General features: G+C 33.6%; 3 protein-coding genes across 3 annotated transcripts; 2 read left to right on the top strand and 1 right to left on the bottom strand.

The window, feature by feature from the left end:
- Nucleotides 1-585: 585 nt before the first annotated feature.
- On the bottom strand, nucleotides 586-2951 carry LOC145620018 (B3 domain-containing protein REM9-like). Its single transcript, XM_081674677.1, has 3 exons — nucleotides 2832-2951; nucleotides 1545-1988; nucleotides 586-837 (listed from the first exon to the last, which is right to left on the bottom strand). Exons 1-3 carry the CDS (start codon nucleotides 2949-2951, stop codon nucleotides 586-588), a joined length of 816 nt encoding a protein of 271 aa, XP_081530803.1.
- Nucleotides 2952-3881: 930 nt separating this feature from the next.
- LOC145620017 (putative pentatricopeptide repeat-containing protein At3g01580) lies at nucleotides 3882-5687 on the top strand. The gene has a single exon (XM_081674676.1). The coding sequence runs from the start codon at nucleotides 3882-3884 to the stop codon at nucleotides 5634-5636; it is 1755 nt and encodes a 584-aa protein (XP_081530802.1). The 3' UTR covers nucleotides 5637-5687.
- Nucleotides 5688-11169: 5482 nt separating this feature from the next.
- LOC145620016 (uncharacterized) lies at nucleotides 11170-12212 on the top strand. The gene is made up of 3 exons (XM_081674675.1): nucleotides 11170-11478; nucleotides 11576-11683; nucleotides 11913-12212. Exons 1-3 carry the CDS (start codon nucleotides 11170-11172, stop codon nucleotides 12210-12212), a joined length of 717 nt encoding a protein of 238 aa, XP_081530801.1.
- Nucleotides 12213-13051: the final 839 nt, after the last annotated feature.

Raw genomic sequence — 13051 nt, 5'->3', positions numbered from 1 at the left:
GCTCATCTTAAATGGGAGCCTTGACATTCAATTTATAATAAAATAAAAAAAAATTATACTATATTTATTCTTTGTATTCCATTATTATATGACTAACTATCAGAGTTAATTAGCTTATATTAGTTTATTTCTTGTTCTTTGTATACAATTTTTTAGTAATTTAGTCACTCATTTTTCACATAATTTGAAATCACATATGTAGAATATCACCAAATATAAATGCATGTACCAAAAGTGAAAGTATTATATACGAAGTATATGTTACTCTTTGTATCCATTTTAAAACCATCTTAAGATACACCATATTTTTTTGATTAACATGTTCTTTAATTTTTTTCTTTTTTAAAGAGAATGAACACGATAAGTTTAGTGACTTTAATTAGTCCATTTCTTGTGCTTTGGATACTATCTTTCAAAGGTACAATTTTGTACATAATCTGGAATCACAATTATCAAAAGCATATGTAGATTGAATATTTGATAATATATAGGCATATTACACAGATTGACAGATAATTAGTGCATTAGGAATTCCCCTCGTAATGTTTTCATTTGAGATTTCTAGTACTCAAAGACATGATCGATCTACTCTTTGATCACTTTAAACGTTAAGTTATAACGTTTCTTGTCCACCAACACGAACGTGTATATCTCTCCTTCATGTTCGTCCCATTGGTTTTCTTTCATGAATTTTTTCCAAATTGTTCCTTTCAAAATGAAAGCATCCTGATAAACAGAGCAATCTACACACCACTCCCTTCCATCACCCGTTTGTAACACGACAAATTTGTAAAAGTTTTCCTTCATGTACTTGTTGCTAAATCTCTTGGGGATACGCTGAAAATAATAATCGAAAAAAAAAATACATATAACATAATTTTAACATATAATTAAGTGTAATTTGAACTACTACGTATTGTAATTGTTAGATAATATATTTATATATTATCTTGTTAATATTCTGTAAAGATATTTCGTGTGTAATTAGCCTCTCGTAATTAGGTTGTAAATACCTATATATATTGATTAATGAGAAACACTCCAATCAAGGAGAATTACACTATTCTACATGGTATCAGATTCCTTTTAGGGTTTCTCTCTTCTTCTCTTCTCAAACCCTAATCGATCCTAGCCGTCCACCACCAACATCACCGTCCTTCACCTTCTCCAATGGCTGAAACGGTCACTCCTCCTCCCTCTCCACCACAACCCCTTGCTTTCCACCCCGCCTTTGCGGTTCCTAACATCAAGAGCCATATTTCGGTTAGCCTTGACCATGATGATGCTCAATATGCAACATGGGTCGAACTTTTAATATTACGGTTTATATTTATATATTATCTTGTTAATATTCTGTAAAGATATTTCGTGTGTAATTAGCCTCTCGTAATTAGGTTGTAAATACCTATATATATTGATTAATGAGAAACACTCCAATCAAGGAGAATTACACTATTCTACAGTAATTAATATGTAACAGTCTAACAGATGTAGTATTGTGTTGTTAGTAACGTGACAACTATAACATAAGGTTGAAGGCTCACCAGATAAGAACTAGTCGACGAGATATTATAGCTTCGCACAACAGCAGTGAAGGAGGGGTTGATGTTGTTACTCCCCAATATTATGCAATCGCTATCTATGTCCTTTTCGGTTTCATCTTCGTCATCATCCTCTTCATCCTCGACCATTATTACCCTTTCGCTAACAATGTCATGGTGATTGTATTCTCTAGGATACTCGATCTCAGAACAAGATAAGTCGAATATGTGAACTTTGAAATGTTCATTTCCTTGATATTCAAATTCAAGGAAGTAACCATATTTTATAGCATTGTTCTCCATAAAATCTGTCCATCCTTGAGTAAAGCAAAGCTTATTCTCGATTCTTTCGAGTTTAATCTTCCACGAAAGCCCGGTTCGGATAGTGAGAGTTGCGAATGTTGGAAGTTGAGGGTTGAAATCCCTTGCAAATGTCTCAGGAATCCTCTGTTTTTGTCCCAAAATTGCCAAAGAATATTTGTATTATATAACATATTGTGTATGACTCAATTACATTTTGTTAAATTTGTACTATAGTATTAGTACTTTTAGATATGCATTAATATATGTGTAAGTGTAACTCTGTTATTTTGTATTCCTAGTCGAAAACTATGTTACTCAAACTCTTTGATTCGACTCAAAAACTATTGTCAATCGGATTTAAAAAGTCAAGAAAATACCAGAATATATTTTCCCATAAACTATTACTAATAAGATAACATATAATTAAACTAATTGAGTATGATTAAGCATTAGATACGACAATCTAATCCCGTTAAAAAAATATACAAGTATACATTAGTCTAAACGTATTTTTGTCATAAACTAATGCTATGTATTATTTCATATTTAAATCATTTTAAATATATATTTAATGCATATATGCTAGCCTAGCTGGTAATGTACATAGCTTTGCTCTTAGTTTTTTTTGGTGTTTAGAGAGCACAAGGACAGGGTAAGAATCAATCTCAGGGTCTCCTGAAACCGGGAGAGAAGCTCCCTCACTCTCATAGCTTTGCTCTTAATACTATTATTAGGAATTGCTGCATAATTTGAAAACTTCACATAAGATGGAGCACTTGTTCCCAATAATGAGGTAAAAATTACTTCTTGGCTCCTTTCTTTTTTTTTTTTTTTTTTTTGAAGAGAATTCCTTAGAAGTTTCTCATCATGTCTTACAATCAATTATAAAAATAAAATTACAAAATAAAATTAAAAAAAAACTTATAAAGATAAAATGTCTACATAATGAAAAGATTTATAAAAAAAAAAAAAAGAGGAATAAATTACCAGAATATTATGGTGAAGGGTGTGAGGGAGGATGATTTTGAAGAATTTGTGGGGATTAATCTCTAACTTATAATTGCACCCTTCATCTGTTCTTCCTTTCTTCTTGTTTAATTTCAACATTTTTTCGAAACTTTGATCTACTAGTAAAAGTAAGGCACTTTGAATTACATGTCCAGCTTAATTTGTATGTAAACTACTAGTAGTATTTTGTTCAGTATTTTGAGGGTGAATAAAACAGTAAAATGGTAAAAGTGATGATGAAAATAGTGTTATGACTGTTAAGGTGTCAGATTTCCAAGGTGGTACAGGCATGGAGTAATAATGTAATGAGAAGTCACAAAATTAATGCTCTTCACCTTATTTTCAGTTCAGTTCAATTCAATTTAGCTTTAATAAGTTTAGTGCAGTTATTTATTTCATTATCTCATAACATATTCAGTTTAGTTTAGTTCAGCTTCAATAAGTTCAATTCATTTCTGTCAATCAGAGCAAACCCGAATAGAGGAATTTGTACTCTAATAGTTTGGTAACTAATAATTTTGATTAATCAAGCATAATTTTATACCGTATGCCAATTACTTTATAATTTAGCATTAATTAACTTTATTTGCACTTATACTTTGTCATTATTTAAATTACACGATTTGGCTTTTATTTTACTCATACGCTCATTTTGACCATAATTCTTTACTAATGTACTCTTTTAAAAAGAAATGGTATCGTGTAAAAAGTTACGCGTATTTTATATCAATAAAGTTTTATAATTATAAAAATTTTGTTTAAGTTTTACTCATACTTAATTGTATTCAGAGTCAAAACCAATGCATTGGCAAATTCATTAAACTTGATTGTGTGGGTTATTCTAAAATCGGTGTACTCCATTCTTTTAGAACAGAATCCCGCAAAAATAAGCTGAACTGAACAAACCAACTCAATTTTGAAACATGGGCTTGATTTAAAATGGGCCAAGCCCACAACATTGGACTTGTGGAGGACAAAACAAAGGAAAGAATCCAGGATTAATTTTACAATCACATCATCAAAACAAAAATGTTAAATAGGAAAATTCTTACAATTTCTATTTCCCGCCAAATAACTACCTTTGCATTTCACCTTCTTCGTTTCAATTGTACCCATCATTATCATCATCAATCTCCTTCGTTTTTCTCTTCAATTCTCAAATCTGTAAAAAATCCCACGATTCTCCTTCAATTACATGCTCAAATTGTCACTTCTGGCGCAACTTCTAATCATGTTTCTCTCTCCAACAATTTGATGAATGCCTATATTTCTGCTGGATTAATTTCTAATGCCCAGAAAATTTTTGATCAAATCCCAGAAAAAAATTTAGTTTCTTGGACGATTTTGATATCTGGGTTTACGAAAAGAGGGTTTTTTGATGAGGGTGTTGAATTATTTGGTAAAATGGTGGGAAGTGGGTTAATGCCTAATGAGGTTACAATTTCAAGTGTTTTACCAGCTTTTGCGAATCTGGGTTTGGATTTGATGGGTAAATCGGTTCATTGTTTCTGGGTTCGGCGTGGATTTGAGCATAATGTTGTTGTTGAGACGTCTTTGATTGATATGTATTGTCGTACCAGGCGAATGAGTATTGCCCGGAATCTGTTCGACGAAATGCCTGTGAGAAATCTTGTTTCATGGAATGTTATTATTTCAGGGTATGCTAATAATGGTATGAGTGATGATGCACTGTGCCTTTTTAATGTAATGCGAAAGAATGGGGTTTCTTTGGATTATTTTACCATCATGAGCTTGATATTGGCTTGTTCAGAACCTAGTCGGGGAAGAATTAGTAGTACAATTCATGGTTTGACTGTTAGGATAGGATATAGCAAAGAGCGGCAAATTCAAACCGCTCTTATCGATATGTATACGAGTGGTAGCTTCATTGAGGAAGCATATGGTGTCTTTAATGAAATGGTTGTCAAAGATATGGTTGCTTGGACTTTGATGTTGAAAGCATTCTCATGTGGTCAGTATTGGAGCAAGGCCATTGAACATTTAAGTGAGTTAATGTGTGTACATTACATGTCTCTTGATTCAACTGCTCTTGTAAGCATGATTTCAAGCTGCAGCTCTTCAGGAGCTTTACTGCAAGGCAGACTGATTCATGCTTTTGTAGTCAAACGAGGGTTCAGCAAGGATGTGTTTGTTGGCTCTGCATTCATAGGCATGTATGCAAGTTGTGGTGATTTAGACAGCGCGAAAAACTACTTTAGCTGGATGGAGGAAAAGGATATTACATGCTGGAATGCTATGATTAGAGCTGTGGGAGTGAATGGAAATGGTAGTGATGCTATTCATCTCCTATGGAGATTAGAAGGCTTGGGATTAAATCCAAATGAATCTACTTTTGTTTCTGTCTTGTCTGCTTGCAGTCATGCTGGTATGGTTGATGAAGGTCTTCAAATTTTCGATCATATGGTGGAGAAAAGAGGCATAGTTCCCAATTCACAGCATTATGCTTGTCTAGTAGACTTGCTTGGACGATCAGGACGACTAGATGAGGCCCATTTGGTTATATCTCGGATGCCTTTGCAGCCACATTCTGGGGTTTATGGTGCCTTACTGAGTGCATGTAATGTCTATGGTAACACTGAGGTGGGAGCTGAGATTTATAAACAACTACTTAAACTGGATGTCACAGATGTTGGTCATTTATGCTCTGTTTCAAATTTGTACTCCTCCATGGGTGATTGGGAAGGCACGGAGATGTCTCACACAGTACGAAGATCTAAGGGAATAAAGAAAGAACCTGGGTATAGTTTGATTGAATTAAATTAGCAAGCTTGTGTTTCACTCTTTCACTGCAGGAGAGTGAGAGTGTGAGACCAAGTCAACCTTGTCCATTCATGTTCGGATATTTTTGCTATTATGGTTGGTTACTTGGTTCCATTTCATATCCCTCATTTCATGCCAAGACAGAATATCCAAGTATGTTTTCAGTGTACATATTGATATTCATTTCTCTTAGAGTTTAGAGTTACTTAACTTCAAAGTTCAAAAACATGATATGAGTAATTTGGTCATATGGACTGTTTTAATTTTTAAAGTATAAGCTATAATGATATGATTTTTACCATTTCAGAGTGTTCAGACTCTAAGGAAAAGTTGTTCTACTCCTGGAAGAGTTGGTACAGCAGATGGTCAATCTCTCATATGTTTGAAAATCAGGTTTGTTACTCAAAATCCTTTTTATAAGTATCCTTATCAATTTATCATGACTATTCTGTAGCCTAGTAGTTTTGAGAGTTCTCGAGTCTATATATGTAATAGAACTGAAAATTTTATATAACGGTTATAGGAGTGATGGAATGCAGTATTGCAGTTTTGAAGTAATTGGGATGCATTTACTCTGCACCCTCATTCTCGGATCTATGGTGCTTTTCTGAGTCCATGTAGAGTCTGGTAACTCTGAGGTGAGAGCTGAGATTTGATGGAAACTACTTAAACTGGACCTTAAACACGCTTGCTTTATTTTTAACTTGTACTCAAGCCAGAAGAAGACAGCATACTCCCTTAAATAGAATATTACTACATGAAAAAGGAATTTTCTTCTTTGTAATAATGATTCTCTTACTCTTTTCTTTTCCATTTTTGTTCTTTTCAAACCTAGTTATTTGACTCAGTCTCAAAACTTCAATGTCCAAACACATGATATGAGCTTGAACGTAAACTGCAGAAATATGTGTATAATTTTGCTCAATGCTAATGTTCTTCTAGTGTCGCTCAATTATCCATACTATAAGCCAATTCACTAGTAATATTTGGTTACCAATTATTGGCATTTACAGCTAAAATTTGTGAGTGAGTTGTACTTCTGTATCTGCTAATATTTCTCGAGGTAGTTGCTTGCTTGTTGAGTTGATTCTACTGGTTGAAAGAGAGTAATTACCTGCGAATTTCCAGCAGTTACATGGTCACTTTGTATTAGGAAGGCAATGCAATTTGTCACACCTCAGTAAAGAAAGAAAATGAATCCATTGTGTAACCAAAATGATGCTAAATCATCACTAAACCTTATTTGAACTTGAATAATATAGTACTGTGGTCCCCAACACCCCTTAGATGGAAACTTTGTGGTATGTTTGAATGCGGTAGATATTAATTTATTTCTGACCCAGAAAAGTAAGATTTAGGCCCCATATTATGAGATATGCGTATAGGTTTTTCTTACCTTAAGAACACCCTTAAATATGTTGCTAGAGTGAGGCTGAAATAGCAAGCTGATGCTCCCTTTTTTCTCTTTGCCTTTTCTTTTCTCACCCAATTAATGGTATGGTTTTTTCAAGTTTCAACATGAGTAATTTGGTATTATGAACTATGAAGTGTTTTTTTGGTTTAAAACAAATTTAAGTTATAATGATATAATTATTCCCCATTTCAGACTCTAATCAAAAGTAATCCTATTCCTGGAAGAGTTGCTATCGAATGATCAAATTCTTTCGCATAACAAAATCAGGTTAGTTACTTTAAATCCTTGGCTTAAGTTTCTTTTTCATGATTATTATGTAAATCTCTATTTAAATATTAGATTGAAGATTCATATAGTGGTCATAGGACTATAGGAGTGATCGAAATTATTTTGTGTAGACGTATAGCAGTTTTGCAGTGTTGCAATTTAGGAGTAATTTGGGAATGCATTTTTTTCAGTTGTGTGGGAGTCCAGCTGTTAGTTTCTCCATGTAGGATGTTGTTGCAGTTATGTTTTTCCAAGTGAGTGTAATTTTGGAAGCTATTTCGATTCTGTTTCTTCGATTATAAATTTAGGAGGATATCTGCATATATGTATAAAAATTAGGTAAGGGCTGCGTGACCTGTTTTAATCTCTATTTTTACTAATTAGGCTATGTCTTTGGTAAATGGTTGTCAAAGAATTAAATGGTTGCTTGGACTCTGATGTTGAAAGAAATCTTAGTTAGTCAGTACTGGAGCAAGACAATTGAACATCAAGGTTTTTGTTAAGTGTAATTCCACTGCTCTTGAAAGCAAAGTTTCTATCTGTAGCTGTATAAGAAGCTTTATCGCAAGAAAGACTGATTCATGCATTGTAGTGAAACGAGGTTTCAGTAAGGATTTCTTTGTGGATCTGCACTCAGAAGCATGTATACAAGTTGTGGTAATGACAGATAGTGGGAAATATATATTTAGTGAGTCGAGAAAAATGATAATGTGTTGGAACGTACGACTAGAACTATAGGAGTGAGTGGGGATGCTAGTGATACAGTTGGTCTCCTATGTAGAATGGAAGACTTTAGATTTTATTCAAAAAATCCAATTTTGTTGTTGCTTTACATCTTGTCTGCTTGCACCTTGTAATCATGCTCGTACTATAAGTGAAGGTCTTCAGATTTTCCACTATATATGTGGATTAGAGAAGGGCATTGTAGCTAATTTTACGGAATTATGCTTGTTTAATACTCAGTAGAGCTGCTTGGTAGTTCAGGTTGACTAGTTAGGGAACACATCTGATGATAACACAGAAGCCTTTGTACTTCACAACCTCATTCTCATGTCTGTGGTGTTTTACTGAATGCACGTGGAGTCTGGTAACACCGTGGTGAGAGCTGAGTTTTAATAGAAACTACTTAAATCCAGACCTTACTGAAGTCTGCTCTATTTTAAGCTTCATGCCACAAGAAAGACATCATAACCCCTTAAAAAGAATAATACCACACGAAAAAAGGAATTTCCATCCTTCTTTGTAATGATTCTCCTTTTCTTTGCTTTGCCTTCTTTGTTCTCTTCAAACCTAGTTATATGACTGTCTCAAACTCTCAACCACCTTTCTTGATTTTTCTCTCTAGAATTTAAGACACCAAACAAAGTATCTAAAGACAGTGAGAGATAAGAGGTTGGTAAGTCTGGGAAGATTTTTGAAAGATGGGTTCTTCAGAGGATAAACATCCGGAGTTCTTCCGAACTTTTCATCCAGATCATAATACTCAGAACCTGGTACGGTCTCCCCTCCCAATTTTTACCTACATAGAGTTAACTATGAAGTGAAATTTTGGCTGGCCTGTTATTTGACTACTCGTATATTACTTTTCTACCTTTTTAAGTTACCCACGAATATGTTTGAGAATTTTTTTTTTTTTTAATGTAATTTGAGTGCTCACAGAGAATTCCAGATGCTTTTCTGGAACATTTAAACAAGAAAATCCCTGAGAAAGTTGTCCTCAGAGATTGTTATGATGACTGTTGGCCTGTTGACGTTGTTGAAACCGAGGATGGCATATTTTTTCAAGGTGGGTGGTCTATGCTTGTCTCGAGCTATCCACTACTAGGAGGAGAATTTATGGTGTTCAAATATGATGGACACTCTGCATTTGACATAAAAATTCTAAACTCTCACAAGTCCAAGAAGCAAAAAGTTGGTTCTTCTGTTAGCCAGGAAGAAACAAAGCTTCCATCAGTAGAGGAAGATGAAGAGGAAGTGGTCATAACAAAGCTTACATCAGTAGAGGATGATGAAGAGGAAGTGGTCATAGACCAACCTATGAATTCGGCTAAAGGGGGGATATTTGGCAGGGGAAGTAACCGTAAGAATTGTGCATCATTGGCTTAAGATAAATTTGGTTCTTTCCAGCTACATTTTTGTTCAATTTCCTTTCATGTCTAATGTTTTTTCGTTTTTTGTTCATCTAGGTTCAGTCACTGGATCCCATGTCATGAACCTTGATAAACGAATAACGGACTTATTCCCATCAGACAATCCATTTTTCGTTACAAAATTCAAAACTATCAACGAGAGAAAGGATGTGGTAACATTTTTCTTTAAATTGGCATTCCTTTATGTTTACATTTCATAGCGTGACTTCAGTTTTTGGACATAATACAAACTGTTGTGTTTTGTAGACTATACCACACGCTATTCGAAAGGGCTATGGTCTAAAATTTGGTAACAGAATAAAGATTCAAGATCCAAAAGGGAAACTTCGTGATGGTAAGATAGCCGTATGGAAAGATGGGAGGCACGCGATCACTAATTTCTGGAAGCAGCTCTGCTTGTTCAACAATGTTATGAAGGACGACATTGTCATCTGTGAGTTGATACCCTCCACCACAAATATTTGTCGACTGATCAAAGTTCAAATTATCCATCCTAACACCGATAAAGACCTATAAGCAACCCTTATCGGGTGTGCTATCATGTTGATGCTGTTTTGTGCAGTTACCTGTTGTACATCAAGGTTTTTCTATAACATTATGTTGCGTAATACTTCAGTATTTTACATGAGCTGTTGATTATATTACCCAAGGTAGTAAAATAGATAAACTAGTGAACGTTTGCTGTCCTCATTCTTATCTGGAGCTGTTTCTAATCTAGGAATATAACTTAATGGTGCAATTATTATTCTTATTTCTTTTTTTGTACAGTTATCTTAATATGTATGAGGATGTGACTTATGAAATTTGGCAATTTGGGGAGTTGAGGAATTGGTGTGAGTAATAAATAAGTTTTAGATAATCATATGAAAACCTCCACAATATTTTTCTGCAGAGTAAAAAATAAAATAAAGAACAACTTTTCCTGTCAGAAAATAAAAAAATTAAAAAAAAAAACTTCCATGACTTTTTTTAAAAATATAATATTTGAAAATAATCACCATATATAAGTACAATTTGAATTCTAGAAAAAAATATTAATAAGTGGTAATTTTGGATGATTGGAGAAATATACGGAGTAACCCTTTAGAAACTACTCGTAGTTCAAGTATTTGACTTTCTTATTTCCTTTCAAGTTTCCTTCCACATCCAAAATTGGTCGTCACAAATTCAAATTACACTATGTGCGTAACAATTTATTATAATATTGAACTGAATTTTCTGTAACATATGTCTATGGTCAACCTAAAGGTTAAATGCAAGGGAATTGCACACCTAAGCATGTGTACATCTAACTATTTCTAGCCTATTGTAAAAACAAAAACTATTTCTAGGACATGATCCACCTTGCCAGCCTAAATAATCGTTTAGCAACTTTTTAATTTTCAGTTTTTTTGTAATAATAAAATCAACAGAAATCAAATTCTTAAACTAATGAATGAGGATTAACTGGTAAGTTTTCTCAATTTTCAAGGCATTTATTCTTTAAATTAAATCTCACTACAAATAAATGTAAAAAATATTTTTGTCACAGAAATTCATGTTACTTGTGTCAATTAATTCTCAAAAGTTATTCTTAACAAATCAAAATCTCTAAAATTTTCATTTTTCTGAAATTCTTCTGAAAACCTGAAATTAAATTTTCAGTTTGTGATCAGGAAGTGAAGGTTAAAGAAAGAAAAGCCAAATTTTTCACAAGAAAAAAAAAATGGAATTATTCAGAGAATCAAGAAGAAAAGGGGTGTTGATGTTATTTGTTATATTCATAACACCCATAATAAAGGCAATAGATACAAACCCTGTGCATGATCCATGTTCAGATGCAAAGGTGCAGAGATGGGATGGTTTTACATTTGGCATCGCGTTTTCGGCTAAGGAGTCCTTCTTTGCTCCTGATCAAGTTCAGTTATCCCCTTGTGACTCTCGCCTTCAGCTAGCTAACAAAGCTCAACTCGCGATCTTTAGGCCTAGAGTCGACGAAATCTCCCTCCTTACTGTCAACTCCACCTCCAGCCCTGTATGTTTACTCTCCTTTCTTTTGGATGATTGATGAATTTTCGGGTTGGAAAATATTGATGCATATGTTCTGATCACGAGAAAATGTTTATTTGTAGGAAACAACAGGTGGATATATGGTAGCCTTTGCTGGAAGAGAATATGCTGCAAGATCACCACCAGTTTTTGTTGCAGATGGCAGTAACATAGTAACAACATTTACTCTTGTAAGCTTCATCTCTGAATTCTTGCAAAAATATTGTTACTATATTTCCAGGGTGACTTAGACTAACTACTTTTATTCGGACAACTTTTATTCTTTTAATGTGTCACAATAAAGTTAGTGTGAGACGATCTCACCTAAGACTTACACTTAAAAGTCGTGATAATATATATCAGACAAAGATTATAACTTTACAGTGCACTAATATCAAATTTATGTCAATTTGTGTTAAGGTACTTGATTTTGACAAGGGTACACTCCAAAACTTGTACTGGAAAACGTTTGGATGTGATTCGTGCAATAAGGATTATCAAGTATGCCATGAAAACCAAGTGTGTGCTGTGACATCTTCGAAGTGCAAAGACAAAGGTGGCTCTGTAGACTGTACAATTAACATTCAGCTAACATTTTCGGGCACAGATAAAAATGGAGAGGTGCTTAACTCATGGTACGAAATGAAAAACATGAGGCGTTTCTCCCTTTTCAATCTTTTTGCCGGTCTTCAGAATACATTTACCAATGGATTGTTGTAAGCATTGAATAGAACCATATCAACATAATATTTGGGGAATTAAACTAATTTTATCCCTAGAAAAGTCAGTTTATAGGGTCAAATATACAAGGAAATAGAATATATACAAACTATGTATTATGTAGAACATTTGTTGTAATGCTTGATTACAGTACAAATTTCTTGCATTGATTCCAAGAGCAAGGACAACTTTGTAAGTGATTTTAGAGACCATAAAACCAAGGATGAATGTTAATTTCCTATCATGAATGTAACAGTGTTTCTCGTGACTTTCCTAATGATGTAATGATAACTATGCTTAAATTAATCCGTATAAGAGTTATAACACGCGGATTGCACAAGATGTATAAGTGTATAACGTGTTGTACTCTATTAATTAAAAGAGAACCTTTTAAGCCAGTGTTTTTTTGTGATCAAAAGAAAAAAGGTCAATATAAAAAATTAATTATGTTATGTAACTAATACAGAGTACATTGTAACGTTGCACGCTCAACTAACAGAACAATAAACAAGTTTTTTTTTTTTCCCAATCATTTTACACCTTTTGAAGAGTTCCTTAATATACTAACGAATTTTTATCTAATATGTTTTCATTTCATACTGTTAGTACGCAATTATATTCCACAAAAATTTCTCCAATCCATATTTCTGCTTATTTAATCGATAAGATAAGATCAATTACATAATTTTTTTTTCTTTTTAAGCGCGGCATATTGATAATGCATGTACAAAATCAATTCAAGAAAAGGAGCAAATCAGCAAGGAAGATGGGATAGAGATAAAGGGGAAGGGAAAAAAAGGGTAAAAATGAGAGAAAGTTGAAAAACAACTTTGGGAGAT

The sequence above is a fragment of the Chenopodium album genome, chromosome 27 (genome assembly GCF_948465745.1).
Source record: "Chenopodium album chromosome 27, dcCheAlbu1.1, whole genome shotgun sequence".
Classification (NCBI taxonomy): domain Eukaryota; kingdom Viridiplantae; phylum Streptophyta; class Magnoliopsida; order Caryophyllales; family Amaranthaceae; genus Chenopodium; species Chenopodium album.
This window is presented reverse-complemented; position numbering and strand designations above follow the sequence as displayed.